General features: G+C 40.9%; 1 protein-coding gene across 3 annotated transcripts in view; it reads right to left on the bottom strand.

The window, feature by feature from the left end:
- ccdc149a (coiled-coil domain containing 149a) overlaps nt 1–13,174 on the bottom strand; it is a 37,251-nt gene extending 24,077 nt beyond the window's left edge. For 2 of the 3 annotated variants that reach the window (XM_060935279.1, XM_060935287.1), the window contains exons 1-3: nt 13,017–13,174; nt 3,000–3,161; nt 2,806–2,844 (exon numbers count right to left, since the gene is read on the bottom strand). In XM_060935279.1, the coding sequence (XP_060791262.1) occupies nt 2,806–2,844; nt 3,000–3,161; nt 13,017–13,133 (318 nt within the window). In that variant the 5' untranslated portion in view covers nt 13,134–13,174. The other variant, XM_060935295.1, reaches the window with a different exon arrangement.
- Between the last annotated feature and the right edge of the window lie 703 nt (nt 13,175–13,877).

The following is a 13,877-nucleotide window of genomic DNA, read 5'->3' as shown; positions in this document are numbered from 1 at the left end:
TGTTGATAAGAGAGGTTAGAGGAAAATGGCCAGGTTGTTTTGAGCTGCCAGGAAGGATATAGTAACTCGTAGCAACTCTTTACAACCGTGGTGAGCAGAAAAGCATCTCAGCATGCAACAGCAGAAGAACACATTGGGTTCCCCTCCTGCCAGCCAAGAACAAGAATCTTAGACTCAAGAACAAGTTCCTATTAAAGCGGTCAGTGAGTGCAGACCTGTAATAAGTAAGGAATAAAACATGACCGTGTGCAGTTATATGAAAATAATCTATGACCATGTCCATTACTGTTACCATCCCAAAGTTAATTCTTTTCCTATAACAGCATGTCTCGAAGTGCATTATTCCGCTTATTCCAAAGCAATTTGCCAATGATTGCAATTTTTTTTTAAATTTATGAATGAACGAAACATCATACTTTTCATCCACTTATAGCTACATTTATTTTATATTTGTTCCAAAACATTAAACTACTTCCTGTTATCACTTCTGTGATAACTATAACCAGTCATTCCCTCACCAACCTCTCTGCTGAAGTTAAAAATGCAGCTAGTAATGTTACCACAAAACTGGAGAAAATCCTTCCAAAATCATAAGACAAACATCTCCTTACACAGAACTTTAAACAAACATACATGTACAAACAATTACATGTTTTTTGATGACGCTTTTATGTAGAAAGTCCACTTTTCTAAGTCCTTCGTGGTGTCCGAAATCACTCACTATATCATGGACTATATAGCGAGTTCGCCATTTTGCAGTGCTGTCCAAAAGGATAGTGAGAATTATTACACCCTATATCGTGGACTTCATAGTATCCCACAACACACCGTGAAAAGTAGTGTACAACCAAGCAATACGTAAATCATGCGTTGCGGTCGCACTGAAAGAAAAATGGCAGACGACAGAATAAAAGTTACAGTGCAGAGCGAGAAATTAATCAAAAGCCTCAAATATGATTTAATAAAAGGCAGCAGCAAAGAAGAACGTATTCAGCCTTGATTTAAAAGAACTGAAAGATGCAGCAGACACAAAGTACTTTGCATTTATTAAAATGTGGGAAATGTGCCAAGTATAATATGGACTGAGCACAAAAATACATGCGTGCATTTATTTTGAAAACCCACCAACCGATTGATCTGGCACGCTTTAATTGTGCGACAGTAACGGCGTAAATAACGGTGCGGCGGAGTAGTGTCCAAAAGTGTTTTTTCACTTTACCAATGAGCTCACGATACAGTCCTCTATATAGAATTCCCTAGATAGTGAGTAGTGAATGAATAAGTGATTTCAGACACAGCAACTGTCAGTTCTTCCTATAGCAATGAACTTCCTATAGCAATATATAGTGTTTGTATAAATCCTGGGATTTGCCTTGCAGCTGGCACTACATTCAGCACAGCTGCTATAAAAAATTAAACACCACCTTTTGACCAGTCAGATCAGAGAATTTAACAGCATTGTGTTGTAACTGCAGTTTTATCTAAATAACATGCCATTTTCATCCTACATCGCACACGTCCTTTAGCATTTGCCATTTCCTTTAATCGCTCTACACTTGGATTGTATTTTGTTTTGCTTGCACATTGATTTGGATCAGTCTGTCCACAGATTTCAAGCCAAGCCAAGGCAAGTTTATTTATATAGCACATTTCATACACAATGGCAGTTCAATGTGCTTTACAGAAGCAAAAACAAAAACAGTAAACAATAGAGAAATAAAATTACATAAAATTATTTTATTCTAAAACAATTAATTAAAAGAATTAAAAGAATTAAAAGAAAATAAGAATTAAACAATAGTAGAAATAAAATGATAAAATGCCAAAAAGAAAAAGGAGAAAAAGAAACCAGCGGAATAAAATAGAATAAAGTTAAAGTAAATTTAAAACATGCAGAGAAAGATTATAAAAAATGTAAAAATATTAATTATTTAACAGAAAGCATCTGAAAACAGCTTGGTCTTTAACCTAGATTTGAAGCTGCCAACAGCAGGAGCATTTTTAATGTCCTCTGGCAGTTGGTTCCATAGCTGTACTGCATAGTAGCTAAAAGCTGCTTCACCACACTTTGTTTTAACACCTGGTTTTAATAGTAAATTTTTCTGTTGCGATCTGGTAGATCTGATTGGGTTAGGCCGCTGCAACATATCAGAGAGGTAATTGGGCCCTGTACCATTTAGAGATTTGTACACCAGCAGCAATGCTTTAAAGTCAATTCTGTAGCTTACTGGAAGCCAGTGAAGGGACCTTAGAATTGGAGTAATGTGCTCTGTTCTTTTTGTTCGTGCGAGAACCCTCGCCGCTGCATTTTGAACCAGCTGAAGTCGTTTGATGGTCTTTTTTGGCAGGCCTATGAAAAGGCCATTGCAGTAATCAACCCTACTAGAGATGAAGGCATGTATCAGTTTTTCCACATCATTTTTTGACATAAGTCCTCTTAGTTTGGAAATGTTTTTTAGGTGATAAAATGCCGTGATTTAGTGATTGCTTTCATGTGACTGTCAAAGTTTAGCTCGCTGTCAATGAAAACACCAAGATTTTTAACCATTTATTTAGTTTTAATCTTAAATCTTTAATTTAGTTTTAAGTTTTTATTTCAAATTTATCTCACATCACAAGTTTGGTAATATTGACTCCAAGCATTAAAGGCCCACTGCCCTGCAGAGTATCAAGTGTTCCCTGCTTCCAAAACAATATATGTAGCTCATCATATAATAATTTATTGAGGCGTGCTCGTGACCGGAATTGAGAAACCCTGTCTTACTGAAACTGCTCTGATGATTATACTATTGATCACAGACCCACCTGGTTGCGTTTCTCTGGCGGTAATGTCGGATCGCCGTCCTGAAACACAGAGTACAAGGGGAAGCAAAGTACAGTTCTAGTAACGGTCAACATTCAGTCCTTTAATGTTAAAAGATAATATTTCAGGAATACTTTCTTCAACATAAAAACACTGCAAAAATTAAGCTGTTGGAAGCATGCTTCATAGGACGCACAATAAGTTCTCTGTATTTTTTCTTCAGGCCCTGATGTCTCTCGCGCAGCTGATTGGCCATCAGCTTGTACTGGTCTCTCTCCTGCTGGCATGTGTCGAGCTCTTTGGACAGAATCAGCAGAGCCTCCTTCTTGCTCTCCAGCTTACGCTTGCAGATCAGAAACTGGAAATAAAAAAAGAAAGAAAAAATTATTCAGGTGCATTTTTGTGTATAGTAATAAAGATACCATTCTTACTTTGCCATTTACAGTGGATAATTCACCAGTCAATTTTAGTTACATCTCGTATTCCGGATATTAACTACCCTCAAGATATATTCAGTTACAGTCAGAAGTTTACATACACTCATCATGGACATGAATGTCATGGCATTATTGGGCTTTCAAAGACTTCTTTGAACGGTTCTTTTTCTGGGGAAGAATGACTGGTCAACATACAGCTTTAATAGAAAAGAAAAAAATAACTTGGCACACATGCTTCAATTTAGTTTGGGTTTTCTAAAATAAACACAGGGTCAAAATTATACATGGAGTCAAAAATATTCATATACTCAGATTAGTAATTCAAATGGTGCTGAATGTTACAAAACTGTCTTAACTTGTGAAGGCCAAGGCCTCTTAACTTCTTGTTTGTGACCATGATTGACTACAGCTGGTAGCTTCTCTGTGCCAAGATAAAAAGGGTTTGTTTGGCAAGGGAGTGTAGCGACTTTGCCAAGGTCTGGAAGACGACCCAAACTGGCACCCTCAGCTGAGAGGAAATGGGTTCAGATAGTAGGGAACAACCCAAGAACCATCCAGGTACAGGCCTCCCATGAACTGGAAGCTGCCGAAACATGGTCTACAGTCAAGCGGGTTTTGCATTTCCAATGACTGAAAGGCTGTCCAAGAAAGAAGTCCCTGCTCCAAAATCAACACTTTCAAGCTTGAATAAAGTTTGCAGCTGATCACATGGACAAAGTAAAGCCTTCTGGAGGAAAGTTTTATGGTCAGATGAGAAGATTGGCCAAAATGGACAGGTATTTTTGGCGGTGTAAAGTTGAGGTATTCAACACAGAGAACACTGTAAAGCAAATGTTAAGAATGGTAAAACAAAGTGGATGGAATAATGAACTACCTCAGAATTCTTCAGCATAACCTCAAACCATCAGCCAGATGGCTGAGGCCAAGTTTACATTAGACCGTATCTGTCTCCTTTTCTTCGCGGATGCACTGTCCGTTTACATTAAAACGCCTGGAAACGGGAATCCGCCAGCGTCCACGTATTCAATCCAGATCGTGTCTGGTCCGGTGCTGTGTAAACATTGAGATACGCGGATACGCTGTGCTGAGCTCTAGCTGGCGTCTCATTGGACAACGTCACTGTGACATCCACCTTCCTGATTCACTGGCATTGGTCATGTGATGCGACTGCTGAAAAACGGCGCGGACTTCCGCCTTGTATCACCTTTCATTAAAGAGTATAAAAGTATGAAAATACTGCAAATACTGATGCAAATACTGCCCATTGTATAGTTATGATTGTCTTTAGGCTTGCCATCCTTCCACTTGCAAGTGGTAAGTGACGCGCATGCCCGATATGCACTGAGAGCACACACACAGCGGCTCAGTCCCGAATTACTGCTCGTGCGCTATACTTGCGCGCTCTGTGAGCTGTGCAGGGCCGGAGTGCGCACCCTCCAGAGGGCACTCGCTGTTCAGGGTGGAGTGATTTGGAGCGCAGGATGCCTGCGGAGCCGAGCGTATCCGTGTATTGGCGTTGCTGTGTGCAGGCGAATCGTGTATTGGCGTTGCTGTGTGCACGCGAATCGTTTTAAAAACGTTAATCTGATGATCCGCTGATACGGTCTAATGTAAACCCCACCTGAAACTTGGACACAATTGGGTGTCCCAAACAGGACAACGATAGCCCAAACACATCAAAACTGGTTGCAGAATGAGTAAAGCAGGCGAAAATGAAACTGTTGGAATGGCCTTCGCAATGTCCTAAGCTCAACCCTATCAAAAATATGTGGACTATACATCAAAAGTCGAGTCCATGCTAGGAAACAAAAAAATTTAATTAAACTCTATGAATTCTTCCAAGAAGAGTGGTCAAATCACCAACCAAAATTCTGCCAGATGCTTGTTGATGGCTACCAAAAGCATCTGCTCAAGGTGAAACTTGCTAAGAGACATTTAACCAAATATTAGGTGTGCTGTCCTGTACATATGCATCATTTTGACCCAGTGTTGATTTCAGAAAATCCAAAAGAAATTAGAACTCGTGCACCAAATTGTTTTTCCCCTATTAAAGCTGTATGTTGTACAGTCATTCTTCCCGAGAGAAAAAGACAGCTCAAAGAAAATCAGTGAAAGCCCAATATTGCCAAGATGTTCATGTTCATGACACGTATACGGTATGTAAACTTCTGTGCAATTACAGCCGCAGTCAGAACACAGTTCAGGCCCAGGTTTAATTTGACCCTCCTGGAAAAGTAAATATTCCACTTTGTTTGAGGGGAGGAGATAAGAGTCAGCCTGTTTCTTTTTCTTAGTGGAGTACTTCCTGCTTACGTAACGCCGTTCTGAATTACAAACGGACTCGAAGGACAGCAAGTACTGCAAATATTTGTTACAATCACGATACAAATATAAAATGCAAAGTTTATGTTTGACGTCTCACAGTGAATGAACAAATGCTGTGATCGATTGCATCTGGTGCCTGAACAGCCTGCACTCAAGGTCATGAGAAATAAGACGACTGCGCATGTGGCAACTGGACACTGTTTTCTGCATCTCATTTAGAGAGACAAGCAACCAGAGTGATGGCCCACAGTGCTCAGCCACACTTACCACTTTTATCCCACAACACCATGAAATGAAACCAATCTCAGAACAAAACTACATTTGCAGCATGATGTGGATTACTGCATTACAGTTGGGCCACTAAAACCAAAATGGTCCATTACATACATCTGGTAGCATTCAGCACTTGTGGCACAAATGTTCTGAAACCTTTAGGTATGGGATATTTTATCTGGACAGCTTTTGGCCCAAAATTTACATGAAATAACTATGTAAGGAATACAACATAACAGGGTGCGTTTGTATAGGAAATTAGACAAAAGGTTTTTCCATTCATGCAATCTCAGTGGTTGAAAAATGTTCAGACTGGCATTTTTCTCTAGCCTAGTAAACTAGACCCACCCGCCTAGCGGCCAAAAATATTTTTGCCTAGCGAGTGGGTCTAGCCTCGCACCATATAAACAAACACCCCGGGCATCAAATCGTGCCCGCCAATCACAACGTAAGGTTTTTGTTTGGATTCTTTGGACGGGCTTTTGCAGGAGTGACGACAAAGCTGCGCGATGCTGGAGAAAGCACAGCAGGAAAGATGGCTACGGCTAGTGAACAGCGCACGTTTGACTCCGCTTTGGAATCAGTTTTAGAAGAATTAGACTTGGAGTTTTCGTTGAAACATGAGCAGGAAGAGGCTCTCCGCTCATTCCTTTTCAAGAAGAACGTTTTCGCTGTTTTGCCGACCGGCTATGGCAAAAGTCTGATCTACCAGCTGGCTCCGCTCGTAGCCAAAAGGATGGGGCTAGTTTGTGCAGTACGAAGAATTAATAAACAGCTTTGAAACATTACTTTTTGATTGTTTCTTATTTTCCCGTTATTTTAAATTTAAGGGAAATTATTTCACCAAACACCACTAAATAAAAACTCTCAAAAACAGTTTAAGCAAACACTTGAAAAACACTTGAAAAAAATAAGAGTGTATGTTAAGTACGGGTGTGCAAAAATATCGATACGGCGATATATCGCGATACTTTGTCTTCCGATTCAATATCGATACTCAAAATTTGAATATCGATATTTTTTCAAATAATAAAATCATGTTTCAGACGGGTTGTAAATCCAGTACGACTTCCGCACCTCCGCTCTGCGAGGTGTCGCTGTGCCGCTACCTCACTGCAAGGCACTCTTCGTCTTCTCTTTTTTCCCCCGGCGGTTGCAGTGAGGAAAAAAAACAGGCAAGCATGGCTGTTAACGTAAACCTAGAGACACCGCCGAACTTTAAGGCAGATGTTTGGAGGCACTTTGGATTCCAAAGGAAAGGAGAAGAGAAAAAAACAAACAAACAAACAAAAAAAAAAACACAGTGAGCCGGACAAAGAGAATGCACTTTGCAAAACCTGTTTCACTCCAATTAAATTAAGATGCTCCAATTAAGATGCCCACTGCACTTTTCAATGTGTTTCAGACAGTGTGTTGTTCCTGCAAAATAAGCACAAGTTAAATGTTCTCAGGTATATGTTCTCAAGTTTACAAAGGACAAATTGATATTAGTGTTAGCACTGAAATGTATGTGCAGTCTGCAGTGCAAGTTTTAAGTTTTCATAAAACAATTTGATTCTGCTTGTTAAGCAGCACTGATGTGTCCATGCTTACAGAAAAGTTGATAATACTAGTACAGAAATGGGAATTTTCTGTATGTTGTAGTGAAGCAACTCTTGGTTTTGCCAGCAGTGGAATAGAGACAAATATATGTCTGGCAAGAGTGTGTAGTTATGTATGTGAAATGTAATTTTACAGTGGTCAATAAATTCTGATTTTCTTCAGTGACACAGATATTGTGATGTGGTTGAAATTTCTTGCAATATATCGATTATCGCAGAATCGCTGTACCGTGATATTATCGTTATCGTGGGCAAAATATCGCCATAGTATCGTATCGTGAGGTATCTGGTGATACCCAGCCCTAATGTTAAGTATGTGGTACAGACTCCAAACTTGTGGTCATTATCTCCAAACTTCTTAATAGCTAGAACCTGTTTATTAATTAATACGCATTTTGAAAAATTATTTATTTCAAGGCCTCCCCCACTGCTTTCTGTCGCTCTGACTACGTCACAGTCACTGTTGCGCTGACTGGTCAGAGCGTTGGCCTATACGCACAGACAGTTTGAAAGACAGCTCCTCCCACACCCGTCGGAAATGTCTACGGATCGAGGCCAGACTAAATATTCACATTTAGTCTGGCTTGCCAGGCTAATTTTTCTCAACTGTGACAATAGATTGTTATAACAACAGCAACGGTAGTGTGACTGCAGTTTAGGTATTAAAACAAGTCATGTGAGCTGTTGGGTCACTATGTCATTTCATGTACGAGAAAAACTTCTCTTCGATACTATAAGGAAACCTACAACAAGTTTACACCAAACTTCCACAAGACTCTACCTTTTTCCACAGAGACTGGAACACCACCACCATGTTTAAGCTTGTAAAGCAATGCAGTGTTTATAAAATACAATCTCAATTGACCTTTTTCTGACAAACATGATAACTAGAATGGCTGTTATACACACCAGCTAGTTAAAGCTTCCAGAATAGCCACTAGTTTACAGGCTCAACGAAATCCATTTACTCACCAAATAATAATGGTTACTTTATTGCAACAAATCACTTGTGATGAAGTTACTTTTTTGTGATGGATGAGACCTCAATATTTAGAAGTGTCATTTCTTTGCCTTACTACTTTAATTTGTAAACTGGTGAATAAAAGCAATAAAACACATTGCTTTATTGCCAATATCACACCTTCTTTAGCGATTCTTTTACAAAATCAAAGCAGCAATGCTGTTCAGGCTAACAATACATTTTGTGTTCTACTGCTTAATTATACAACAGCAATTTGCCAATAATTGCATTTTTAAAATCTCATTAAAAGGTAGCCGCACAGTGGGGCAGTGATTAGCACTGACGCCTCACAGCAAGCAAGTGCTGGGTTCGAATCTTTCTGTGGAATTTCTATATTCTTCTCATGCCTGCATGGGTTTCATCTGGGTGCTCTGGTTTCTTCCCAGTCTAAAGACACGTGGATTAAATTAACTGACTAATCTAAATTGTCCATTGGTGTGAATGGTCATCTGTCTCTCTGTGTTAAGCCCACAATAGATCTGTGACCTGCCCAGGTCCAGACCCATCTAACTTCAGCTGGAATTAGCTCTAGCTTATAGGTTCTATAAGCTGTATAGACAGACAACGGATGGAAATTTCATTAAATTACACTTTTTATTCACTTACAGTTACATTGGTAATTATTGTCCTGAAACAGCAGCTCCAGTCATGCTTTATCCCAGACATAACTAACCACTGTGTGCCTAAAAACAGTCAGGCGTATTTGATTAAAATTAATAATAATAATAATAATAATAATAATAATAATAATAATATCTGGGCAAGTGCAGGTTTTCTGTGCAATGCAGATCTTTTCATTACAGCCAATAAATATATGAGCAAGACTTCTGTACCGAGGAAATTTGTGTTGTATAAATCACCAGTGATGTGTGTCCCTATCATCTTATAAATATAGGTAATTGTATGGGGCAGAGTAAAATTAAGGAATAATTTCACGAGTGATTCGACGAGGGCAATTTCAAAACTTCGAAATCACGAGTGAAATTGATCCTTAATTTTATGAGGAACCATACGATTACTTGTTTATAATATATAGGGCCAAATCCATACTTAGGAAGCCATTCAAGTTCACAACATTTGTCATTCATGTTTTCTGAACCAATCAGGGTGCGAGACTCATCTCATCTCATTATCTCTAGCTGCTTTATCCTTCTACAGGGTCGCAGGCAAGCTGGAGCCTATCCCAGCTGACTACGGGCGAAAGGCGGGGTACACCCTGGACAAGTCGCCAGGTCATCACAGGGCTGACACATAGACACAGACAACCATTCACACTCACATTCACACCTACGGTCAATTTAGAGCCACCAGTTAACCTAACCTGCATGTCTTTGGACTGTGGGGGAAACCGGAGCACCCGGAGGAAACCCACGCGGACACGGGGAGAACATGCAAACTCCGCACAGAAAGGCCCTCGCCGGCCCCGGGGCTCGAACCCGGACCTTCTTGCTGTGAGGCGACAGCGCTAACCACTACACCACCGTGCCGCCCGGGCGCGAGACTATCTTGCACATTTCTAAAGCATTCCTTGTTTTCACAAATCTCTCACTTTTCCCTCGAGGACTTTTCGTGATTCTTGAAAAGTAACATCTTTCAGGATTGATCCTGGATATTTCTCTTGTCTCAGATGCCGATCCAATGCTGCCTGCATTACTTTGAGAGAGTCTGGTTCATAGTTTTCCCCATTTTCTTTCCTCACTTCTGCATAAAACTGTAATAACACCTTGTCTAACTCACAGCATTCATGCCACTAGAGAGGTGTTTATTTGTCTTTCTGCGGCCCATTTCTTAAACAAGGAAAGCCAAAAATTTGTATTTTTTTGGTATTTTCATTTTCGCTTGCAGTTTTCAATTGGTTTAGCATTTCTTTGTCAAATATAGCAAAACACAGCATTGCTGAATCAGCAGAGTCGGCCATTTTGTTGACAAAATTTGCTCATTTTTGTAACCGTAACCAAGCAACGAACTAGCCAATAGCATTTCAGAAATACAGCCCTGTGCTAAGGAAAAAAAAAAGCCCTCCTTGATTGACCAATCAGAATTGAATAATTTGGTCCTATGTATTATAAATGTGAGAGTTCAAACTTGTAGCTGTGAAATTTCTTGCACATCCTGCCCAAGTGTACTGGTTTAATAAAACAGGATACTGAGCATTTTTCTAATCCCCTTTTTAATTAAAAGTTTATCTCACTTTAAAATCTTTTATTCTTGCACCTCGTCTGCACATTTGCCATTTTAATGAACTTTAAATTGCATTTTAAATTGCAAATCACTTCAGAAATCAATTTTACCTTTTTATTTTAAATCTGTATCCTTTATCATGTTCTCCATTTTTGCTCTGTAAAGCACTCGGAGTTGCCTCAGTGTATGAAACAAAAAGCTGCCTTGCCTGACTCTAAATCAGGGTATGGGGTCCTTAAAGGAACAGTCCACCGTACTTCCATAATGAAATATGCTCTTATCTGAATTGAGACGAGCTGCTCCGTACCTCTCCGAGCTTTGCGCGACCTCCCAGTCAGTCAGACGCGCGGTCACTCCTGTTAGCAATGTAGCTAGGCTCAGTATGGCCAACGGTATTTTTTGGGGCTGTAGTTAGATGCGACCAAACTCTTCCATGTTTTTCCTGTTTACATAGGTTTATATGACCAGTGACATGAAACAAGTTCAGTTACACAAATTGAAACGTAGCGATTTTCTATGCTATGGAAAGTCCGCACTATAATGACAGGCGTACTAACACCTTCTGCGCGCTTCGACAGCGCATTGATATCTGAGCTCCATATCAATGCGCTGCCGAAGCGCGCAGAAGGTGTTAGTACGCCTGTCATTATAGTGCGGACTTTCCATAGCATAGAAAATCGCTACGTTTCAATTTGTGTAACTGAACTTGTTTCATATCACTAGTCATATAAACCTATGTAAACAGGAAAAACGCGGAAGAGTTTGGTCGCATCTAACTACAGCCCCAAAAAATACCATTGGCCATACTGAGCCTAGCTACATTGCTAACAGGAGTGACGGCGCGTCTGACTGCGTCTGACTGACTGGGAGGTCGCGCAAAGCTCGGATAGGTACGGAGCAGCTCGTCTCAATTCAGATAAGAGCATATTTCATTATGGAAGTACGGTGGACTGTTCCTTTAAAGTGCCATTCCACCATTGGATGTATTCTTTGGCATAAAATACAATACATTTTATGAAAACATGACTAGACAGAGAAATCTTTTAGCTTCAAAATGATATATCAAACATAATTTTGACAACGACAAGTATATTAATTTTGCGACCAAGGTCACCTACCCTTTTAATTTCCGCGGTAGTGAAACGTGATGTCATCGGCAGGGTCCCCTTCTTGTGTACCACGTGTCGGTCTATTTTTAGACCAGGAAACCCCCAAAGTGAGACAGTCATTTCTCCTCGTATATGGGGGCCAAAAAAATTGCGAAAAATTTTGAGTTAATCTTTCAGTTAGCTAGATTTATTGGTATTATTTTTATCGCGGCGGCATGGTGGTGTAGTGGTTAGCGCTGTCGCCTCACAGCAAGAAGGTCCTGGGTTTGAGCCCCGTGGCCGGCGAGGGCCTTTCTGTGTGGAGTTTGCATGTTCTCCCCGTGTCCACGTGGGTTTCCTCCGGGTGCTCCGGTTTCCCCCACAGTCCAAAGACATGCAGGTTAGGTTAACTGGTGACTCTAAATTGACCGTAGGTGTGAATGTGAGTGTGAATGGTTGTCTGTGTCTATGTGTCAGCCTTGTGATGACCTGGCGACTTGTCCAGGGTGTACCCCGCCTTTCGCCCGTAGTCAGCTGGGATAGGCTCCAGCTTGCCTGCGACCCTGTAGAAGGATAAAGCGGCTAGAGATAATGAGAGGAGATAAGATTATCGTGTTCTATCCGCCATTGCTGATATGTGCCACGTCACGTGGTACACAAGAAGGGGAACCTGCCGATGACATCACGAGCGGAAATTAAAAGGGTAGGTGACTTTGGTCGCAAAATTAATATACTTGTTGTCAAAAAATTGTGTTTGATATATCATTTTGAAGCTAAAAGATTTCTCCATCTAGTGATACCATTTATATATGTTGTCAAAATATATTGTAGTTTATGCCAAAGAATACATCCAGTGGTGGAACGGCACTTTAACATTATCTAGAAAACAAACACAAGGAATTTCATATTTTGCCTCAGAAATATATCCATCAGCATAGCATTAGCCAACTTCAAATAAAAAGACAGATGGAAGGTCAAGGTTTAAAATGGTAAAAGAGTATAAATGATAGAGCTATACTCCAAAACAAACTGTAAACACAGTAGGCTAAACACACACACCTGCACGAAACCTCCTTGTCTAATCGAACTGTATGATGACGCCATGTATCATATCTACCTTCATTCGATATAGAATATTTCCTGGATACTGCCTCATAAATAAACACAGCATGCTGAAAGTTCCCGCATGAAGGCAGCTGGTTGTGGTGTGTCCTGCTCCTCCATATGTTACCACAGCAGCAGCAGCCTGCAGTGCGCTCGAGCGCCCAGCGGATTGCAAACACTCACCTCGCTCACTAATCCCTGCCAGTCACTCTCACTTCTCGTAGAGGAGTTCATTGCGGCGGCGGCATTTACCGTCACCGGATTAATGCATCTTTCACTGGATCTACTAGCCAGCATCATGCAGCAACACCGAAAACACACCTTACGCTATTTTTCAGGGGAAGTCCCGCCCTCTCGCTGCTATTTACAGGCTGTAAAGATGAGCAGCCAATCATATTGCTGGGTTTTTGTCACGTGATAGGATCCGAACCCAACCTGAGTTTGCACAACTCATGGGATTTCCAGCTCTTTTCTACATGTAGTCAGATTACCACAGGCTTATTTTTCCAAAACGAGATTTTGATTCTAGCTGAGCTATAATCATTATAGCGGAGCTCCATAAGCATAGAGTGTAGATACATAAAGATACATCGAGTTATTTTCTGACGGTTTCGGTCCTGTGCTTGCCTCCTATCATACCAGTGTTATAGTAATCAGTCATACACGCCGCCTAGTGGCCAGTGTTAGTAATTACCAGTCATACACGCCGCCCAGTGGCCAGTGTTAGTAATTATCAGTCATACACGACGCCCAGCATGGTGGTGTAGTGGTTAGCGCTGTCGCCTCACAGCAAGAAGGTCCGGGTTCGAGCCCCGTGGCCGGCGAGGGCCTTTCTGTGTGGAGTTTGCATGTTCTCCCCGTGTCCGCGTGGGTTTCCTCCGGGTGCTCCGGTTTCCCCCACAGTCCAAAGACATGCAGGTTAGGTTAACTGGTGACTCTAAGTTGACCGTAGGTGTGAATGTGAATGGTTGTCTGTGTCTATTGCCGCTTTTCCACTACCAACGCGGCTGAGTTGGGCTGAATGGGGCTGTTGGAGTTGCATTT

This window comes from Neoarius graeffei, chromosome 1, assembly GCF_027579695.1.
Source record: "Neoarius graeffei isolate fNeoGra1 chromosome 1, fNeoGra1.pri, whole genome shotgun sequence".
NCBI lineage: Eukaryota > Metazoa > Chordata > Actinopteri > Siluriformes > Ariidae > Neoarius > Neoarius graeffei.
This window is presented reverse-complemented; position numbering and strand designations above follow the sequence as displayed.